The 21,717-nt window shown below is 43.7% G+C and overlaps 1 protein-coding gene across 3 annotated transcripts in view; it reads left to right on the top strand.

Moving 5' to 3' along the window:
• The window catches only part of PACS1 (phosphofurin acidic cluster sorting protein 1), a 120,054-nt gene that overhangs the window by 53,085 nt on the left and 45,252 nt on the right, over positions 1 to 21,717 (top strand). For all 3 annotated transcript variants that reach the window (XM_037053262.1, XM_037053263.1, XM_037053264.1), the window contains exon 2: positions 21,607 to 21,694. In XM_037053262.1, the coding sequence (XP_036909157.1) occupies positions 21,607 to 21,694 (88 nt within the window). The remainder of the gene's footprint in view (positions 1 to 21,606; positions 21,695 to 21,717) is intronic.

The raw sequence follows: 21,717 nt of genomic DNA on the forward strand, positions 1-21,717 counted from the left end.
TGCCTCTGGCCTGATTGGGTGAGTTGGGAGCAGGAAGGTTTGCTCAGGAGGTGGCTGATTGCTGCCCCCAGTAGTGGGGACCTGCACTCTGCTTCCTCCTTGCCCCCTAACCCCTAGCCCCTGCCATGACTGTCTTGGCCCGTACCTCTCCAGCTCCCCAAGGCCCAGACTGGGAGGCTGGAGACTCAGGGTATGGCCCTTGCTTGACTTAATCTAAGCTTGGGGGACAGTCCACAGGTTGGAGGGTGGGTACAGGCTGCTGGGTTATCGGGTGACTTTGGGAGCTTTGTTACTGGGGTCTTAACCCCTATAATCCCAGAGCCCCCCATCTCTACCCCAGAAAAGCCAGTGGGCTGAAGAATCACCCTATTCTCTGCTCTGCGCCCCTAACTTGGCTTGGAGGAACAGTGCTGGGAAGGAGAGCATTGGTAGGCTAGTGGCCCACACAGCCCTACTGTGGAGGGTAGGGGTAGAGGGGGCCGCGGTGGCAGCAGCCAGGACCAGGGTTTGGCCAAATGCTCCTTTCCCTGGGGGAGGCCCAGAAAGTGGGCTGGGGCTTGTTAAAAATACAGCTTCTTCCCCCTGCACACATGGAGCAGGTGCAGTAATGTCGAAATTGGTAATGAGGTGCGCAGCAGGTGGGGCAGTGGCCTCGAGGGCTGTCCTGGAGCCGTGAAACAGAGGAGGGCGGAGTTGACAGCACTGGAGACCACTCCTGTTGGTTCTATGTCTGTGAAGCCCTTTCCCAATGCCTTGTGTTGCATGTAGTTTTATGTACAAATAGGCAACGCTTGGCCAGAGGAGATCTCCTCAAACCCAGGCTGACCCAGCCCGTGTTTTCCTGGAGGAGACCTAGTCGGTTCCCACCCTCCTATTTCAGAGCATGCCTCTGGGTAGGGAGAGGGGGTCGGGGGAATCAGGTCTCTGGAGCATCCCTCACCTGTGGAGGCTTCTTGGGAGTCTCTGGGGGAACATGTATTCCCACTGGGGTCTGTGGGGTCACGTCTTCCCCTACCCAGGCCTCTGGGAAGCCGGTTTTCCTCCCAGAGTTCCTGGGAGTACTTACCGCGCATCAGGCTTAGGCCATCCCTCTTCCCCAGGAAGGGGGTGGTCACTGAAGCACGCCCGCCCGCCCGAGAAGGGGTGTTCCTGGCCCTCCCTGCGTCTCTCTGCACTGGAGGGTCTCTGGCCTGCAGCACTGTGGGAACAGACTGGACAGCTCTGAGTTGTTTTTTCCTCTAGGGGCTCTGGGTACCGCCCTCTCCTGAGACAGCCATTCCTTCCCTGGTGAAGGCTGTCTCCTGGTGGTAGGAGGGCATATGTTAGCCATGAGAAAGTCTCTTTGGGGGCTTCTCCACACAATACTTCTCTGGGAGGCGGCACTGCCCCTCTCTGTCTCTCATTGAGGAGTGGGGTCAGGGAGGTGGGATTTGGGTGCATGGTTTGTACCACTTCCCACGGCCTCGCCCTTCCCAGGAAGGGCCGCTGTCTGGCCCCCACTTCACCCCCTTGTCTGGCACTGCCAGCATGATCCCATTGATTGGTAATAATTTATGTCTTTTTCTTTCTCTGATTTCCCCTCCAGCCCCTACAGTTTGGTTTGTTTGCTGAGCTGTCAGGGAAAAACCCGTGCAAAGTTATTCCTGAGCTTTACAATGAAAGTGTAAAAACTGGAAAAAATATAAAAAGTTAAGAGTAATGAGCATCATGGTTCTTACTCTTTTTGGTGCTGAGAACCTGTCATTATTCGATTTCATGCTTTTAACTTTTCAGAGCTGATACACTCTTTGGGATAGAATTGCATAATTTTAGAGTTTGACAGAATCTCGGTGATTATGTAGCTTATTTTTTTTCATCTAATGTGATTTTTCTCTTCCAAAACCTTCTTTAGAGGTTGGCTGTTTAGCCTTGGCCTGAATCCATTTATGGACTCTCCTAGTACTTAGAAGGTTTTTCTCTACGTTCAGCTGACATTCAACTCATGGGAATTTCTACTGTCAATCCTGATTCACCCATTTATTGTAACAAACGGTTCATTTTTTCCCTCTGACACAAGAATGCCCTTCTGCTCTTGGGCAGCTCTCAGCCTTCTTAGTCTCTCCAGGCAAGCTTTCTCTTAGCTGGTTGGTCTATTCTCTTTTTTATGATTTGGTAGTTTTTGTACAGTAAAGAAGATAGCCCCTCTGTCTTTAACATAAGTTGTAAATTTCTCCCCATTTTGCCAATTGTCATCATGCTTTGTTTACAGTGAGTGGTGTTTTACCATGCAGAGTTTTTTCTTTTTTTCAGAGTTTTTTCTCAATGTAGTGAAATTTATCAATTTTAAAAATGACCTCTGCATTTTGTATCCTTAGGTATAATAAACATCAGGATTACTTTTTATCCTTAAGAAGCCCTCCTCCACTTTGAGGTTATTTAAAAAATATTTTTCTCATATTTACTTAAGTACTTCAATGGATTTGTTTGTATGTTTAAATCTTGGTCCTTCTGGAATTTATTGTGGTATAAGAGGTAAGGGTTCAAATTTATCTTTTTTTCCAGCTAGCATCCAGTTACTCCAACACCATTTATTGAATTATTCATTTTGTCCTGTTGATTTGAAATGCTACTATGTTAAGTTCATGACATAGCTTTGGATCCACTCCCAGGGTTTTTTCATGTTTTGCTGCCAAGCAAACCCTTACAACATCTTATGCCTCTGTTACTGAAAATTTTGGCCTAAATATAAAACTTCTTATGTACTTAAAGCTTCAGCCTGTCACGTAGCCTGTCCAGACAGTTTGGCTCTGCTCCTTCCTGCATCCGCAGCCTCTTGCCCTGTGCCACCTGCAGGGTAGTAAGCATCTCTTTTATGTCATTTTCCAGGCCGTTGATTTAAAATGCCGGCCAGGTAGGGTTGTCCTTTGAACATCAGTGGAGAGCCGCTTCTCACTCTTTTCTGTTTCAGAGGTGCAGTGTGGGAGAGAGAGCTTAGACTCTTGGTATCAGTTCAAAGACTTTATTGGGCATCCCTTCTAGTCATTCTTTCTCAAACTTTAATGTGTGTAGGCATAACCTGAGAATCTTGTTAAAATGCAGGTTCTGATTCAGGAGGTCTGGGGTTGGGCTGAGAATCTTTTTTTTATTTAATTAATTTATTTTTAGAGGGGGAAAGAGACATCAATGTGTGGTTGCCTCTCATGCCCCCCACTGGGGACCTGGCCCACAACCCAGGCACCTGCCCTGACTGGGAATTGAACCAGTGACCCCTTGCTTCACAGGCCAGCACTCAATCCACTGAGCCACACCTGCCAGGGCTGAGAGTCTGTCTTTCTAATAAGGCCCTAGCCAGGGGTGTTCAACCTGTGTGGCCCAATACAAAATCATAAATTTACTTAAAACATTATGAGATTTTTGTTTGTTTTCGTGTTTATGTGTTTAATGTGTAGCCCAAGACAACTCCTCTTTTTCCAGTGTCGCCCGGAGATGCCAAAAGGTTGGGCGCCCCTGCGTGAACATGTGAGCCTCCTTCACTGGAAAACCCCCAAATCCATGAGTGGTGTTTGTATCTGGGATGCTGTCACCGAGAAAACAAAATGAATTACAGGTGGAAGTTTATCCTACCTGACTCCAGCTGTATGGCTTGACTAGAAATTCTACTGTTTACAGGTAGATCAGGTCCATCTGTCTAGTAAAGAGGCTGGTTTTTCTGATGCAACTTTTTAAACTGAAGTCAGGTGATTCTGTTAATGAAAATGTCAAATAATAAGAGTGATTTTCCTCCCAAGCAGTATTAGATTATGGTGTTGTCAGGAGTCTTGCAATTGAATTACCTTCCTGTAACCAGTCCCGCCTTATCAGTTAATGCTACTTGTAATGGACTGCTGGCTTCCGAAGACGTTGTGTGGATTATTTAAAACTCCTCGCAGCTGTCGGGAGGAGGCATGTCCACATTCCTCAACTAGTGCGTTGCTCAAGCGACACTGTATGGCTGTGCTGGAACGGTGTCTGGAGCAGCTGCTGCGCACAGAAAGCCGCCTCGTGTGCGGGCACCTGCGGCTGACCCTTCCCTGTGTGCACGCGGCTAGACCAGGTCTGGCTGCCTTGGGGTCATTGTTAGTGCAGTTTTGCGCTCCTTCGTGGGTACCTGTCAGGTTGTGCCACCAACCCAAGGGAAACACGAATGAAATTTAATTTGCCATGAGGTTTGCCCTGATTTAATGTAATGCTCAACTCGGGAAGCCATTTGCTGTTGGAGACTTTTGGGGCGGGGAGCATTTTAAGAAGTTTGAAGTGATGTATAGTTAATTTAAGATCAGTTGTGTAAAAGAAATGCTTTATTACAAGCTTGCAATACCAAATAATAATAGTAATATTGAAAAGTGCTTTTAATTATGGGAGATTTATAGGCATAGATCTAGGAGTCAGAAATTCTTGAACTTTGATTCCTGTTTGCCTCTTACTGATAACAGACTATATTTAGCTTTTTCCCGGAGTTGGGTTCTTATCAAGGATGGGAGGGTGGACAAACCGTAACAGTAATACCTGTTTGCTGAATGACCTGAGCGGCCACGGGATACTTTGCAGTTTTAGTAGGGCAAGGTTCAACAACAGGAGACAGCTCTATTATAAAAAACTGTATTGTGTGAGGAAGAGAACAGGCATATTAGAGCAAGGAGAATAAATCTTGGGTTGGATTTTTGTACAGATAAATATAGAAATGAGGTAGCCAGCTTTCAGTGCTTGTGGTCAACTTCAGATACGAGCCAGTGGAATGCATGACTTACAGGGAAGGAAAATAAACACGGCCACGGTGAGACCTGCCCCTGGTCCTTGGACAAGACGTGAAAGAAACTGTCATTTGGTTTACCTTTGGGCCAGGTAGAGGTCTTCTAAAACCATCTTGTAGCCAGCCATCTTTTAGGAAGTTGTATCTTGCTTTCTCAAGACCTAGAAGTATGCGGTATAATAGCCTAGGGAGGCAACTAGACATTTTTCCTTATGGTCTCATTGGACTTATAATGTAGTTTTATGTCATGTGACTGAGTGGTACACTCGAAGGTGAAAGATTTAAAAGTGAGGACAGAGGCAGGACTTCGATGGGTGGAGTGAGGAAGTCAGCAAAGCTCTCCTCAAAAAAACTAATAAATTAGACAGAATTGTCAAGAGCAACCATTTTAGGGCTCTGGAAATAGAACAAATGCAAATGACAAATTGAGAAGCATTTATCCATCAGAAACTGCTGAACTTCACACAAGAGTAGTGGGAGTTTTTGATGTCCTGGTCTGGGATCACTCCCTTCACCCCATAGTCTGGAGTTCTCTCGGGGCAGCGCAGACCACGAAAACTCCAGCGTGGCTGCTGGAGGAAGCACACTTGATTTGGAGCAGAGGGTGAAAGCCCGTGCCTGCTGGCGTTGTCAGTAACAGTAATGATCCTGGTAGCGGCTGAGCAAGGGAGCTCTGGTAGCCTAAATAAATATCTGTCCCAAATAGCTCAAGCAACAGACTGGTGGACACACACTCTGAAGTTTGGGTGAGCCAAAACTTCAGAGATCCTGGAAACGACACAGGCATAGAAAGGCTTGGGAAGCTCTCTCCGCATTCCTGACTGCCACACGTGTAAGTGAGGCTGGAAAGAGCCCACGCTCTCCACATATCCTGGTTGGCTGAGTAAATATGCACAGGGGATGCACCAGGGCCCAGCAGAAAGTAAAAGTTGGGGCAGAAAGTAAAACTTTGTATTCCATAGCCCCTGCACAGATCCACAGGCAGAGGCTGGAAGTCTAGCTGCCTCAAGATGTGTGAGCGCAATCTTTAACTCATTAACCAGTTATTGGCTGTTCACCAAACTGTGTAGACACACGGGCAGCCCCCAGGAGGTCAGGTTTAAAAGCGTAAACAAGAATTTTTAAAAAGCAACTGAGTAGAAGCTACACATCATGGCTACACCCACGGAGGAGACATATTCTGCAGATTTAGTCCAGGGACATTACTAGCACAGGACGGTGCCCACTCAATCAGTGTAGATTGTAAAATATCCCTTGTGGGGTGGGGGGAGAGGGAGAGAAGCACAGAGGTATATGCTCAAAGGCTGGCGGACCCACATACAGTTTTTCCTCAGCTTTTTAAAAAAATAAACTATGAGCATTTTAGCACTTTAAAAATATTTTTTATTTATTTATTTTTAGAAAGAGGGGAAGGGAAGGAGAAAGAGAGGGAGAGAAGCATCAACGTGTGGTTGCCTCTCACGTGTCCTCTACTGGGGACCTGGCCTGCAACCCAGGCATGTGCCCTGACTGGGAATCGAACCAGCAACCCTTTGCTTCACAGGCCCGTGCTCAGTCCACTGAGCTACACCATCCAGGGCTTTCTGCAGCTTTTTAAAGTGATCCTCTCTAGAGGATTATGGAAATGTCTCTTTATATTTCCAAAGTAAATTAGATTTTTTTCTGCAATGTACCATTAGTACATTGTAAGCACACTCACACAGATACCTTTTAAAAAATTACTCATAGTGTTACACTAACTGTGGGTCCTCAATCTATGAGCAACACTTAACCTTCTATTTCCATTCTACCTCCTGTGTTCCTCTTTTTTTTTTTTTTTAATGTCTATTTAGTACATAGTAAAAATCTTTGGGGGCAAAACTGAACTTATTCACATTTATTAACCCATCCCATTTCTCTGTTCCTTTTATGAATTGCATGTAGGGAACCATCTATATATATTTACACTTTGTTAGAGACATATGAATAGTAATTCCATACAGCAGTTGGAATTTAATACTGTAATCTATAGTACAGTTACTCCACAGTTTTTCTTTCTCCTCCCCCACAATAGCCATTATGACGGAACAAAACCCAGAGCAAAGAAGAACCCCCCAGCCCACGCCCTCCAGTTACTAGCTAGAGAGCGGACTGAGTCGTGGGCACTCCTAGGCAGGAAAAAGACTCATTTTTCTAGGATCAGAATTCCAGTTCATAGTTTCTTTAGTTTGGAACCTGGGCTATTTTCTCTTATGTTTTTTTTTTCTTCTCATTAAAACAGAAAACTCAGCCCCAAGCCTTTTTATTACATGTGGCACACGTACTGCTTGACTTAATAAATTTCTAAGAACAATCAAAACTTTACCATTGAGCCCTGGCTGGCATAGCTCAGTGGATTGAGCGAGAGCCTGGGAACCACACGATCAAGGTTCGATTCCCAGTCAGGGCACATGCCTGGGTTGCAGGCCAGTTCCCAGTAGAGGACACATGAGAGGCAACCACACATTGATGTTTCTCTCCCTCCCTCCTTTCCTTCCCTTCTAAAAATAAATAAATAAAATCTTTAAAAAAATCTTAAAGGTGTCTTTAATGGCAAATTGGATTAGAGGAAGTTTCCAATAAAGAAGGTAGATTGAAGGAGGTGCTCAAACCCTCCTATAGATAACAATTAGAAAGTCTGGACAAAATATTGCAGCCTACTAAAAGCATTCAAAAATAGAAACAGGAGCGAGCCAGAGGATCGGGGTTCGATTCCCAGTCAGGGCACATGCCTGGGTTGCAGGCCGATTCCCTGCAGGCCAACTCCCAGCAGGGGACACACGAAAGGCAACCATACATTGATGTTCCTCTCCCTCTCTCCTTCCCCTCTAAAGATAAATAAATAAATAAAATCTTTTTAAAAAAAAATAGAAACAGGAGAGTTGACTCCTAAAAAATTATAATTGGGAGGAGCAACACTTGGAAGTTTGTGGCTCTTTTTACCAAAAGTTTTGCTCCAGACCCCATGGTGGCTATAGTAGAATGAAATGACGTTGGAAAACTACAGCCTTACAGATAAGAGGGCCAGAGAGCAGAGGTCAGGGGTAGAGGGACAGCTGGACATTTAAGAGGGAAATCCCAGCAGCCAAAGAGTGCTGCAGAAAGGGTGAGGCCCAGGTCTGAGTAAAAACTGTGCCTAAATCCCTGTTGACTGATTAGTCAGGGTTCTGCAGACAAACAGAACCAACGTGATGTAAATGAGAAGATTTATTATAGGAATTGGCTCATGTGATTATGGAGGCTGAGAAGTCCCACTATCTGCAGTCTGCAAGTTGGAGAAACAGGAGAGCTGGTGGTATAATTCAGCCTGAGTCCAACGGCCTGAGAATTAGAAGGCTGATGGTGCAGTCCCAGACTGGGTCCAAGGATGCTGATGCCGGAGGGTAGGGGGCAGAGAGAGAGAGAGAGAGAGAGAATTCTTCCTTCCTCCCTCCACTTCTGTTTCTATTTAGACCCACATAGGATTGGATGACACCCACCCACACTGGAGAGGGCTGTCTGCTTTACTCAGTTCACTAATTTAAATGCTAATCTCTTTCAGAAGCATTCTACAGACACACCCAGAAATGATGTTTGACTGGCTGTCTGGGCACCCACTAGCCCAGTCAAGTTGACACAGAAAATTAACCTTCACAACTGTTAAATTACAAATGTGCGGGGAGACCTCAGTGGACCCAGTAAAACAAAAATAAAAACCAACTAAACAAACAAAAATGACAGGCAAAGACAAGAGAGGTATCAGTCCTTGAAAGGCAATCTTACACTATCTGAGAAATGTAAGTTTGGTGCTTTTTTTTAAAAAAACTGCACGTGTTTCTAAACTGCACTGCTCAGACAATAGCGAGCTGAAGCCTCTTGGCTTCAGAAGACAGACCCTGACATGCAGAGCAGCTGGAAAATTAGAGGCAAATCACAAAAACACAAAAATCACAGGGTGTGAGCCATCAAATCTGAGTGTAAGCGGTCCAAATCTTTGGCTGTCTGCCAGATTACACAGGTGCAGGGGAGACCTCAGTTAGCCTAAAAAAGCAGCAGCTAGAAGCTCTAAGAACTAAGCAGATTTTTTTTTTTCTTTAAAGAGAGAGGGGAAGGGAGGGGGAAAGAAAGGGAGAGAAACATTGATGGGAGAGAGAAACACGGGTCAGTTGCCCCTCTCACACACCCCCAACTGGGAACCTGGCCTGCAACCCAAGCATGTGCCCTGACTGGGAGTCGAACCAGTGACCTTCTGGTTCTCAGGCCAGCGCTCAATGCATACTGCACCAGCCAGGGCTCAAAGGGGAAAGGGAGGGAGAGGGAAACGGAAACATCCATCAATCGCCTACCATATGCACCCACTGGGGACCAAACTCGCACCCACTGGGGACCAAACTCGTCACCTAGATTTGTGCCCTGAAAGGGAATTGAACCCACAACTTTTTGTACAGTACCAGGATGATGCTCCAACTAGCTGAGCCACCTGGTCAGGGCTAAATAGTTTTCAAATAATACCATGTTACTAACAGTGCAATTACTTGATATAGGTTAAGAGGTCTTTGGATTCTTAGTACCCTTGGCTGACACCAACCAAGAATCACCCCTTGAGCTGGGAGGGCTCCCCCTCTTGGGATATGACTGCACATTTGGTTTTTCCTCTTTGTATTGAATTATAAAAGATCTATTGACTTTCTGATGTGAAAGGTAAGAATTTAATGCAGAACCCTTTATTTTCTTCCTCCTCCTTCCAGTATTTGGAAACTATATTTTCAATTTTTTGTTGTTGCTAAGTTTTATAATTTAAATTGTTTTAATTTATACTTCTATTTCTGGTTCCACTAATACCAATACCTTTAGTTTTTCTCCTTCCATCTAAAAAATGGAACATAGAGATGCATATATCTTTTTGAATTAGTATTTTTGTTTTCTTCGGATGGATATCCAGAAGTGGAATTGCTAGGTCACGTGGTGGTTCTGTTTTTACTTTTTTGAGGAGCCTCCGTAGTGTTTTTGCACAGAGGCTGCACCGGGTTGCAGTCCCACCAGCAGTGCCCGGCAGCTCCCTTTGCTCCACAGCCTTGCCAGCACTTGTTATTTGTGTCTTTTGGTAATAGTCAGTCTGGTAGATGTGAGGTGGTATCTTGTTGTTGTTTGCACTTCCCTGAGGGTTAGTGATGTGGAGCATCTTTTCATGTGTCTTTGGCCATCTGTTATGTTTGGAAAAATGTCTGTTCTGGTCCTCTACACGTTTTTGAATTGGATTGTTTTGTCAGTGTTAAGCTATGAGCTCCGCAAATATCTTTTCCCATTCAGTGGGTTTCAGTTTTGTTGATGGTTTTCTTCACAACGCAAAAGCTTTTTATTTTTAGTTTAATGTAATCCCACTTATTTATTTTTACTTTTGTAGTCCTTGCCTAAGAAGACATATTATATATATATTACTTAGCCTAATGTCAAAAGGTGTTTTTTTTCCCTAGGACTTTGATGTTTTCTGGTCTTAAGTCTTTTTTTTTTAAGATTTTATTTATTTATCTTTAGAGAGGAAGGGAAAGAGAGAAATATCAATGTATGGTTGCTTCTCGTGAGTCCCCTGCTGGGAACTGGCCTGCAACCCAGGCATGTGCCCTGACTGGAATCAAACCTTGATCGTGTGGTTCTCATGCCCACACTGGTCTTAAGTCTTTAATTCATTAATTTTGAGTTTATTTTGTATATAGTATGAAAAAGTCATTCAGTTTATTATTTATTTATTTTGCATGTAGTTGCCTAGTTTTCCCAACACCATTTACTGAAGAGACTATCTTTTCCCCGTTGTGTATCCTTGCCTCCTTTATCATAGATTAATTGACCATATAAGCATGGATTTACTTCTTGGCTATCTGTTCTGTTCTACTGATGTCTGTTTTTATGCCAATGCCATACTATTTGGTTACTATAGCTTTGTAGTATAGTTTGAAATCAGGGGGCATGATACCTCCAAGTTTGTTCTTCTTTTTCAAGATTGCTTTGATTATTCAGGGTCTTTTGTGGTTCTATATAAATTTTAAGATTATTTGCTCTAGTTCTGTGGAAGATGTCATTGGTATTTTGATAGGGACTTATTTCGTTTTCACAACTGCATAGTTGTCCATCCTATGAATATATCATAATTTATGTAACTAGTCCTGTGTTGATGGATAGTTTGGGTCTTCCAATCTGCTATTAAAAACAGCATATATCTGGCCCTGGCTAAGTGGGGCAGTGAGTTAGAGCATTGTCCCCATAAGCTAAGGTTGTGGGTTTGATCCCCAATCAGGGCACATGCAAGAATCAACCAATGAATGCATAAATAAGTGAAACAACAAATCTCTGTCTCTCTCCCTCCCTTCCCCTCCCCCTCTCTCTAAAATCAATCAATAAATAAAAATTAACTTTAAAAAGAAAAAGGTAACAACATATATCTGTAGAGTAAATTCCTAGAGTGAAAATGCTGAGTCAAAGAGTGACATTTGCAGGGTGAGTGGAAATGACAAAATTGCCCTCTGTGCGGATATACCAGCCTAGGTTCCCATAAGCAGTGTGTGAGTGACCGTTTCCCCACAGCCTTGCCCACGGTGTTAAAGGTCTTTCTCCCTGCCTCCCTTGTTTCCTTCCTTCCTTCCTTCCTTCCTGGCAGGGGGTCCCCAGCCTCCCTCATTCTGGTCAGTGGACACAGCCTGAACTCCGCCTCCTGCCTCCCCAGTCCCCGACCCTGGTCCATAGAAAAATTGTCTTCCATGAAAGCAGTCCCTGGTGCCAGAAAGGTTGGGGACCACTGCTTTTAGGAGGTGATGGTGGCTTTTGCTAACCTGATAGGTAAAGGATGGCCATTTAACGGTGAGCCCACCCCTATGAGGCTGCCATAGGAATGACCCCACTTTCACAAAATCAGGGGAAAAGCCCAACTTTCTTTACATTTTACAAGCTGCAAAGAAATGCTAACAGATTAAGAAATTAACCACAGGACCTAATTAAAAAAAGATTTGGCAACATGCCCAGCTCATCCAGTGGCAAAGGGAGAAAATACTCTGCATTTTGTGACACTGTTTAGAAAGAGGTAATTTAAATGCCCTCTAATCTGGGCTGGTAATGTCCAATTAAGAGTGTTAAGAATGAAAACACGGGTTTTTTATATTTAGTGTGGCGAAGCAGATTCTTTCCTCCCCTTAGACTCTTCCCTTTAAATATATTTACATTGAATGGTGACGATTACAGTTTAGTTAAACAAACTGAATGCTTCCTGTTTTCTTTCAAACCACTGTGCATGGAGTTAGAGGAATTGAAGTGTTCAGAGTAAGACAGAGTCCCATCCTTCAGACACATTCGGTTCGGGGTGACTGTAACTCGGGAGAGACCTTGAGGCAGGGCGGGCCTGGAGAAGGGAGAACGTTTATGGGAGCGGGCGGGAATCGGAGGGGGCAGTATTTAGGATGACCTAAAACAACGAGGAGCCATAAATACACAGATTTAGAAGCAAGGGAAGGTTTTTCAGTTGTTGTTTTTTTAATCTGGTTTAGGTGACCAGAATGAGAAGCGTGTTTTCTTGGCGTTAGTACACTCTGGCAGAGAGTCAGACTAGAGTTTAGCACCCAAGTTTGTGTCTAATTTAGGCAACATAACCTGGTTAAGAACACAGACTCAAGCTAGACAATCCTGGCTGCCACTCACTAGCTGCGTGGCCTGTTTAACTTCTCTGTGCCTCTGTTTTCTCACCTATATAATGAGGATTACAGTTGTTTTGAGGATTAAAATTTTTGGCATATGTAAATTGTGTATTTTAGTGCCTGGCTCAGTGTTTATATGCTTGCTGTTATTACTATGTTGTACCTTCACAAAGTAATACTTTTTTAGACTCAAAAGAATATTTTTCTGCCTCTATGGATGTGGCTCAGTGGGTTGGGTGTTGTCCTGCAAATCTAAAGGTCACCAGTTCAATTCCCACTCAGGGCACGTGTCTCAGTTGTGGGCCAGGGTCCCGGTTGAGGGTGTGCGAGAGGCGGCCCATGGATGTTTCTCTCACACACTGATGTTTCCATCCCTCTCTTTCTCCCTGCCTTTGCCTCTCTAAAAATAATTCATTGGCCAAAAAGTGCATTTGGTTTTTTCCGTACTATGGCTCTAGTAGCACTTAGTTGTTTTTAACTTAATTCGAAACTATTTCGTTAGATTGTATTGTGACAGCTGTCCTATCAGCGTGCGTTTAACAACAAAAAAATCAAAGTTGCTGAATTTTTGTGCAGTCATTTTGCTATTGAAGATGGAAGGAGATGTGCAACATTTTTGGCACATCATGTTTTATTTCAAGAAAGGTAAAAATGCAACTGAAATGCCAAAAAAGATTTGTGCAGTGTGTGGAGATGGTGCTGCGACCAATAGAACATGTCCGAAGTGGTTGCCAAGTTTCATGCTGGAGATTTCTCGCTGGACGATGCCCCACAGTCGGGTAGACCAGTTGAAGTTGACAGCGATCAGTGGAGACATTAATTGAGAACAATCAACATTATACTGACATACTCAAAATATCCAAATCAATAAAGTTATTGGAGAAAATGAAAAATGTGGCTTTTATTTTATGGAAAAAACTAAACAGACTTTCTGGCCAACCAAATATTCTTAGAGGGAAATAAATAAATGAAACCTTTTTCGTCCAGTGTTCAATGCACTGAACCACCCTACCAGCCAGAGCTAAAGATCTTTTTTTTTTAAGGAATATTTTTCTGCTTACAGAAATACTGTGAGAAATGTGGTATATATAGAAAAGCATTTTTAAAAACTCATGTGTCGCCTCACCACTATGAACCAGTGTTAGCATTTTGGCATCTTACCTTCAGAGCACTCTCACAAGGTGATTAAGACCATGGACTCTGGGGCCCACCTGCTAGGGCTCCTGTTCTGGTCCACCATTTGTTAATCCCTCTGACTCTCCCTGTGTGCTCATTTGTGAAATGTGAGTCATAGTGCTGTTCACAGAGTGGAGATTAAATAGGTTAATAGATTGAGGCTTTTGGAACAGTGGAAGGCAGAGGAAGTGCTGTGTGTGTGTCTTTGCTGCCATGAGTCTTCCCTTTGTGTATGGCCAAGAGTGAAAGGGTCCCATCAGCCTCGGAATAGAGAGGACAGGTAAGTGGGATTGGTGGCAGTGGAGCGCACAGACAGAAAGCACCACAGAGAACAAACGCAATACACACACGCACACGCACACGCTTGCGTGACCCGGAGCGAATGATGGCTCGAAAGGCACTGCAGTGGGGAAAGGGAACTTAAGTAATTACCAGAGGAGGCTGTAGCTTGATTCCAGCGGCCCCCCTTTTCCTGCCGTTTTGCTTTCTGTGGTTAGTTACTCACTCTCAGTCATAGCCTGACAATGTCAAATGGAAAATTATAGAAATAAACTATTTCTAAGTTTTAAATCTTGTGCCATCCTGCTCCATCCCACCAGGGTCTTGAGCCTTCCCTTTGTCCAGCACATCCTGCCCATCTGTCACTGAGTAGCCACCCGTTATCAGATCGGTTGTCACCGTACCGCAGTGCTTGTGTTTAAGTCACCGCATTTACCTCCTAACGGCCCCCCGAGCCCAGGAGCGGTGCTGCTGGCAGTCCAGATCTGCCCCTAAGAAGCCAGGAGTGCTTCCTGTAAGGGAAAAGGGGGAAGTCCGTGACTCCATAGGTGCTTTATCTTCTCACATCATAAGAAGGGTGAGTATAGTAAACTAAGACATTTTGAGAGAGTCCACATTCAGAGAGCTTTTATTACAGTATGTTGTTATAATTGCTTTATTTACTATTACTTATTGTTGTTAGTCTCTTAATATGCCTGATTCATAGATTAAACTTTATCGCAGATACTTATCTATAGGAAAAACATACTATATATAGAATTTGGCTCTGGTTTCAAGAATCCACTGAGGAGTCTTGGAAATTTTTCCTCTGCAGAAAAGGGGAACCACTATAAATGGAACTTTATTCTCCCCATTAAAAAATAATATCTTCCTTGGTAATTGGGGGAATAAGTGAATAAAACTGTGATTTTAAACACAGATAGAAAATAAGAATGCTATAGTGTGGATAATAGTAATAATAAAATGATCCTAGCCCTGGCTGGTGTAGCTCAGTGGATTGAGCGCAGGCCTGCGAACCACATGATCGTGGTTCAATTCTGTCAGGGCACGTGCCTGGGTTGCAGGCCATTTCCCAGCAGGGGACTCACGAGAGGCAACCATACATTAATGTTTCTCTCCTTTTCTCCTTCCCTTTCCCTCTAAAGATAAATAAATAAAAAATTTTTAAAAAGATCCTTTAATTCCATTAGTATAGTGAATAAATTCTCACTTGAAATCTTAGATAAGAAAGAAAAGATTCAACTGGCTATGTTTTCTTCCCACCAGAAAAAAATTATTTTTTTATTTTGGAATAAATAAATTAGAAAACGAGTGTTCACAATATCAGGGATTCACTGTTGCCTTCCTGTAAATAACAGCTTTTCCCGAGTCATCTTGGGTTCTAGGGAGAGTACGATGAGTGTCATGAGAGGAAAATGCACTTTGTTTTAGGAGCCCCATCGTGTGGCTATTAATCCACGTAGTGGGGTGGATAGTGGCCCCTGGAAAGGTGCGTCTGAGTCCTAACCCTTGTACCTGTGAGTAGGAAATCGGGTCTCTGCAGGTACAATTAAAGGTCTCAAGATGAGATCATCCTGAATTGCGGGTAGACCCTAAATCCAATGACTGGTGTCCTTATAAGAGAAAGGAGAGGAGTGATATGGAGACAGAGGAGCGACTCAGACGAAAGGTTGTGAGAAGACAGAGACAGATGGGAGCGGCGTGTCTACCAGCTGGGCAGTGCCAGGAGGGCCAGCAGCCACTGGAAGTGTCAGAGGCTTCAGATGGAATGCAGCCCTGCCGACCCCTTGATTTTGGACTTCCAGTCAACGAACGACGAGAGAATACATTTCTGTGGTTTCAGGTCACCAAGTTTGTGGTAATTGGTTATGGCAGGCCTCGGAAATTCATATAAAGATGAAAATAAGGCATATTTGACCTTGTCAGAGGGGAAGTTATGTTATCTTCTCACAAAAATATATTTTCTAAGACTTGTACATCTGTTGAATAAAGCCAGAGTAAGAAATCTTAAATTTTATAGGTAATAAATTTGGGATGGAGGAAAATATATCATTTTAGTTGGAAATAATCCCAAAAGTCAGAAACAAAATGACTGTTTATTTGGAGCACAGAAAAGTTGAGGGGAGGACACAGAGGCAGAGAGTGTGTCGTGTGGACAAACCTGTAAGCCTGCCCATTAACCTCACCACTGGAGAATGACTTAGAAACCACAGCAGAAGTGACACAAGTTAGTGTAACTCCATAGGAACACAGAAATGGCTGCGATTCTTCCTTCGAAAAGTGTTATTGGTAGAGTCTAACCTGGAGTCTAATACGTGTTCTTCTTATTCCAGTTTCTCAATCCCACGCAACACTTATAATTACTTTGAGACCAGGCTTATTTAATTTTATCTTTGAGCGTATTGCTTCTAACATTCTGATCTAAAGCTAAATGATTTTTCATATTGTAGGTCTAAAATTTGTGCTTCAGCCCTGGCGGGGTAGCTCAGTTCATTAGAGCATCATCCCAGTCAGTACACCAAGGTTGCGGGTTTGACACTTGGTCAGGGGCACATACAAGAATCAACTACTGAATGTATAAATGAGTAGGACATCAAATTGATGTTTCTCTCTCTCTTTCTTTCCCCTTTCCTCCCTTACCCCCTCTAAAATAAATTTAAAATTTTTAAATTAAAAAATTTTTCCTGACTGGTGTGGCTCAGGGGATTAAGCACTGGCCTGCAAATCAAAGAGTTGCCAGTTGGATTCCCAGTCAGGGCACCTGTCTCGGTTGCCAGGCAGGTCCCTGGTAGGGGGCGTATGAGAGGCAACCACACATTGGTGTTTCTCTCCTCTTTCTCCCTCCGTTCCCCTCTCTAGAAATAAATAAATAAATAAATAAATAAATAAATAAATAAATAAATAATATTTTAAAAGAAATATATATTTCGTGTGTTACGGTTGCAATACGTGGACTATTAAAATGTTCGTTCTTATCCCCACTTCCTCCTTTTCACAGTGGGAGGTCTTTGATAGCTAGCTACGATATGGAGCGTATTCTTATTTGAAGCCTGTGGTTTCAAACAGTAGGATAACACTAGTTCTTTTCTGTGAAGTTCTGTGTCAAGAATGCCTGAGGATCATCTTGTCCCATTACCCAGAGAGCAGCTGTTTGTTTCTGGAAGCAACTGTGGGTCCTGCCTGGAGGGAGGATGGGTAGGGAGGTAGAGAAAGATGGAACTATCTTGGGGAAAGCAGGCAGCTGGCTATACACCACCTAAAAATGTACCATTTAAAGGTAAAAAGGCAGACTGTTGCAGCCTCCAACATGACCTACTTTTTAGAATGTTAATTGTGTTTGTAAAGAAATACACCCTAAATCCAAGTGTACACAATTTTCTTGTTTGTTTAAACATTCTAAGAATCTGCTAGAGGTGGGATGTTGCAAGGTGGGAATAAAGGAAAGTGAGAAGGCAAATAAGAAAGGGAAGGGAACTGAGATAGCAGTTCGGTGCTCCCTTCCGGAACCTCCAGTTCTTGTGAAACCGCAGGGTCTGGATGGCAGTAATACCTCCATAATTGGAAGTAAGAGCAGAGAGCTTTGCTCCTCCTCTCTGGCTGTTACTGTGCTTTTGAACTTTACGGAGTAAATTTCTTCCTTGTGTTACTTGTTTTATCAGCCAAGTCTCACTATAGAAGAGATAGCGGATCAACTCCTCACCTCTGTGATTTTGAAAATTGATATGGATCCTGGCCCCTGGGGTCCACAGTGTTATGGATGCGGCGAGACATTGACAAGGACTACTGAGTCCTGTGGGAGAGAGTGCTTTGGCCCTTGCCTTGATAGGCTTTCTATTGGGTTCAATTCGCACAGGAATACAGGGTGTATACATAAAGTTAATCAATCACTGTCAGGCAGAAATGATTAAACAATAGATAACATTCAGAGAACTCTGAAGGCTTATTCTGAGTCAGGCTCAGATAGTTAAAGGGCCATAAAACTTTGGGGAACAAACTCACTTCCTGCTTGGACCCTTATCATTTAAATTGAGGATATTAGCAAAGTAGGTTTCATAGGATCTTATGCATTCTTTCTTAGGCCTGATTGCCCTAGGGAACCCACCCTTTCCAGCCCTGGGCTGTACCCACCTCCAGCATTGTTTCAGGCTTAAGGCATTGTCTCAGGTTTAAGTCAGGCAAGGGAAGTAAGGCAGCCAAGAGATTAGGAGACTTCTTGCAGACAGAATGAGGACTCAGGCTATGTCAAAGCTAAGGAGCAAGGGTCCATCACCCCCTTTTTCTATAGCCCTCCAAGTCCTTTCCCGAGGGCCCCTTCTCAACCATGCCTGTCTTAGGTTGGCCCTCTTTCGAGGAATCTTACCTGTCATTGGCTAACCAGTCATCCACCTGGAGCCCTGCAGGGTGAAGAGAAAGGGGGCAGAGGTGGTGCCCCTATAAGGAAGATAAGCTTTGTCTCCTAAGTGGCTTATTGTACCAAGGTCCTTTACTCAACCTTAGTCATGGGGGATTACCAACAGAAAATAGTATGACCCTGGGGTAATGGTGTGGTGGGGCATAACTGATTCACTCCAGGTGCTTGCTTGCTGGGTTCTTTTTCTTTTTCTTTTTTAAAAAAATATTTTAATGTATTTCTCTTTAGAGGGGAAGGGATTGAGAGAAGGAGAGAAATATCAGCGTATGGTTGCCTCTCGTGAGTCCCCTGCTGGGAACTGGCCTGCAACCCAGGCATGTGCCCTGACTGGGAATCGAACTGCGATCGTGTGGTTCGCAGGCCCGCATTCAATCCACTGAGCTACACCAGCCAGGGCTGCTGGGTTATTTTTCTTGTTCATAATTCTAGGGAGACACCAGGGGTACTTAAAAAAATATTTTAAAAATATTTTGTTGATTTATTCCATTCAGGTTCCCAGTCACATCTCTTCCGTACATTTTTATTCTCCTTTGCTGGACCTTTCTCTTTGCCAGCCTTGTAAGCATTGGCGTGCCCAGGGTTCCAGTATTGCTACCCCCTCTCCCTTTTCCAACTCAAAGTTTCCTCTGGAGGACCTCAGCCATCAACATAAACACCACCTTCATGCCATGACTCCCACGCCTGTATCTCTAGCCTCTTTCCCTGGACCTCAGGGCTCACAGCTGGCTGCCTACTTTAATTTTTCCATTCAGATATTTAACTGTCTCAAACTTAATAATGACCTGATTTTTCTAACCTATTCATCAAAAACTTGCCCATTTCCCTCTTTTTAGTCAACGGTACCACCATCCATCCACTGAGTTGCTCAAGCCAAAAACCCCAGAAATATCTTTGAGCTTTCTTTCCCCCCATATCCTGCATTCAATTTATTGCTAAGTTCTATCAGTTCTACCAGAATGTTCCTGAATTCCACTCTTCTGCCCATCCCCACTGCTACTGCTCCAGACCAAACCTTCCTGTCTTTCCTGTCTTCTTCCTGTCCTACCCTGCCACAGTCCCCAGGCAGGTCTTCCTGTTTCCCTGCTCTCCTTTCTGTGGTCCATTAGTCACATAGCCGTAGAGTGAGCTTGTACAAATCACTGTGTATCATCTACCTGTTTCTAATTCTTCATTGGCTGTACCGCATCGTCCAGCCTCGGTTTGCCCCTCTAATCTCCCATTTTACTGCCGTCCTCGTTCACTGGGCTGCGGACACAGCCCAGCCTCATTGAATGTTTCAGGATCCTACTCTGGGGATTTCCTACATATACTTCCCTAAGTAAATAAACTACAATTTGTAGTTTATTTTTGCTGGGTTTTGAGTTTGATACAGTATAGTACTCTGTAGTCTTCTGCAACTTTGTTTTCACTCAGCATTGTGTTTGGAGATCAATGCATGTTATTTTCACTGCTGGGTAGCACTTTATTGTGTGAATATACCACAGTTTATCATCTGCTCTTCTGAATTGTACATTGGGTTCTGATGAGCATAACACACGTATTGTCTGGTTGTCTGCTTTACAGAGAACTTACTGAGGGGCAAGCTCAGTTCTTAGTGCTTTTATACCTATGAATCCTCGTGACAGCTCTCTGAGTTGGCACTGAATCCTCATTCTACCAGTGAGGAAACAGAAGCACTGGAAGATGAAGTGGTTCACCCACCATCATGTGGCTAACTAATGAAGGCTATGGATGCTTTCGTGTGTGTCTCCTGGTACACGGGGCAGGCGTTGCTCCAGAAGTGAGATTGCTGAAGCCTGGGTTTCACTCTGTCCCGCTCCACAAGCCTGCCAGTCTCCTGAGCACGTAGGTGCCAGCCAATGCGCCCGCTGGCAGCACACCAGTTCCCACTATGCCACACCCTTACGCACACTGGTTTCGCCAGTTCTGTAGGTGTAAAATGATATTTCGATTTCCGTTTTCATTCCCCTGATTCCTGAGGAGGTTGAGCATATTTTCGTACATTTATTAGCCATTAGCGTTTCCTCTTCTGGGAACATGAAGCGTCTGTTCATGTCTTTTACCCACGTTTCTGTTGATTTGCCAGTTTCTTTCTTACTGAATTATAGGAGTTTTGTATGTTGTAAACCTTTTGTCGGTACTGGGAGTTTCAAATATCCTTTCCAAATTCATGATTTGTGTTTTAACTCTATGGTGTCTCCTAATAAACAGAAATGCCTAATTGTAATGCTAATTTCTTAGGGTTTTCAGTGTCGTATTTAAGAAATACATTCTTGTCCTGGCTAGATGGCTCAGCTGGTTGGAGTGTCACTCCATACACCAAAAGGTTGCAGGTTCGATCCCCAATTTTGGGGTGCTTATGGGAGGTAACTGATCAATGTTTCTCTTTCTCATCCATGTGTGTGTGTGTGTGTGTCTGTCTGTCTGTCTCTCTCTCACCCCTCTCCCCTGCCACCTCCGCCCTAAATGTATCCTTGGGTGAGGATTAAAAAAGAAGAAGAAATCCATTCTTTTTTTTTTTAAGATCAAATTTACCATCTTAATCTTTTATTAAAAATATTTTATTTATTTATTTTTAGAGAGAGGTAAGGGAAGAAGAAAGAGAAGGAGAGAAACATCAGTGTGTGGTTGCCTCTCGTGCACACCTCCCCCTCTACCACTGGGAACCTGGCCCACAACCTGGACGTGTGCCCTGACTGGGAATCAAACTGACAACCCTTTGGTGTTCAGGCCGGCACTCCATCCTCTGAGCCACACCAGCCAGGGCAAGAGATCCATTCTTACCTCCGAGTCAGAAAGATGTCACCCCATAGCTCTTCTACAGTCTTGCCTTTCACAATTAAGTATTTAATCCACCTAGAGATTATTTTTATATCTAGTGTGAGGTAGGATCCAAATTTTTTTTCATTTCATAGTTTATGTTATTCCCAGTTATTTCAACACTGTCCTTTTCTTAAATCAAGTTTCTGTGTGATTGTGGGTTTTTTTCTGGGTGCTCTGGTCAGTTCCATTGGTCTCCTTTCTTTTCCTTCAATACCATATACATTGGTTTTGGCTTGTGATAAAGGGGCATTTAGGAGGTTGATGGAATAATGTAACTTTTTGACATTTCTCAAGTACAGAAGTTAAATAAAAGTGTGGATGCTCATTTACTGAAGGAAGACACAGTTTGGACTAAGAATGGTGTTCTGACATTCTTACTTCAGATAAAGCAGCGTTTCCACAATAGATTATCCATCACTTTTCTCACAGGTTCCTTACGTTTGACTGGATCTTCTTTCTCTCAATTTTTCTAGGCTGTTCAGCTTGACCCTGAAGAAGCTTGTCATGCTAAAGGAAATGGACAAGGACCTCAACTCAGTGGTCATCGCTGTGAAGCTGCAGGTGAGTCCAGCAGGATCGTTTGT

This window comes from Sturnira hondurensis, unplaced genomic scaffold (genome assembly GCF_014824575.4).
Source record: "Sturnira hondurensis isolate 20B ecotype Veracruz unplaced genomic scaffold, ASM1482457v3 Scaffold0007797, whole genome shotgun sequence".
Taxonomy (NCBI): Eukaryota; Metazoa; Chordata; class Mammalia; order Chiroptera; family Phyllostomidae; genus Sturnira; species Sturnira hondurensis.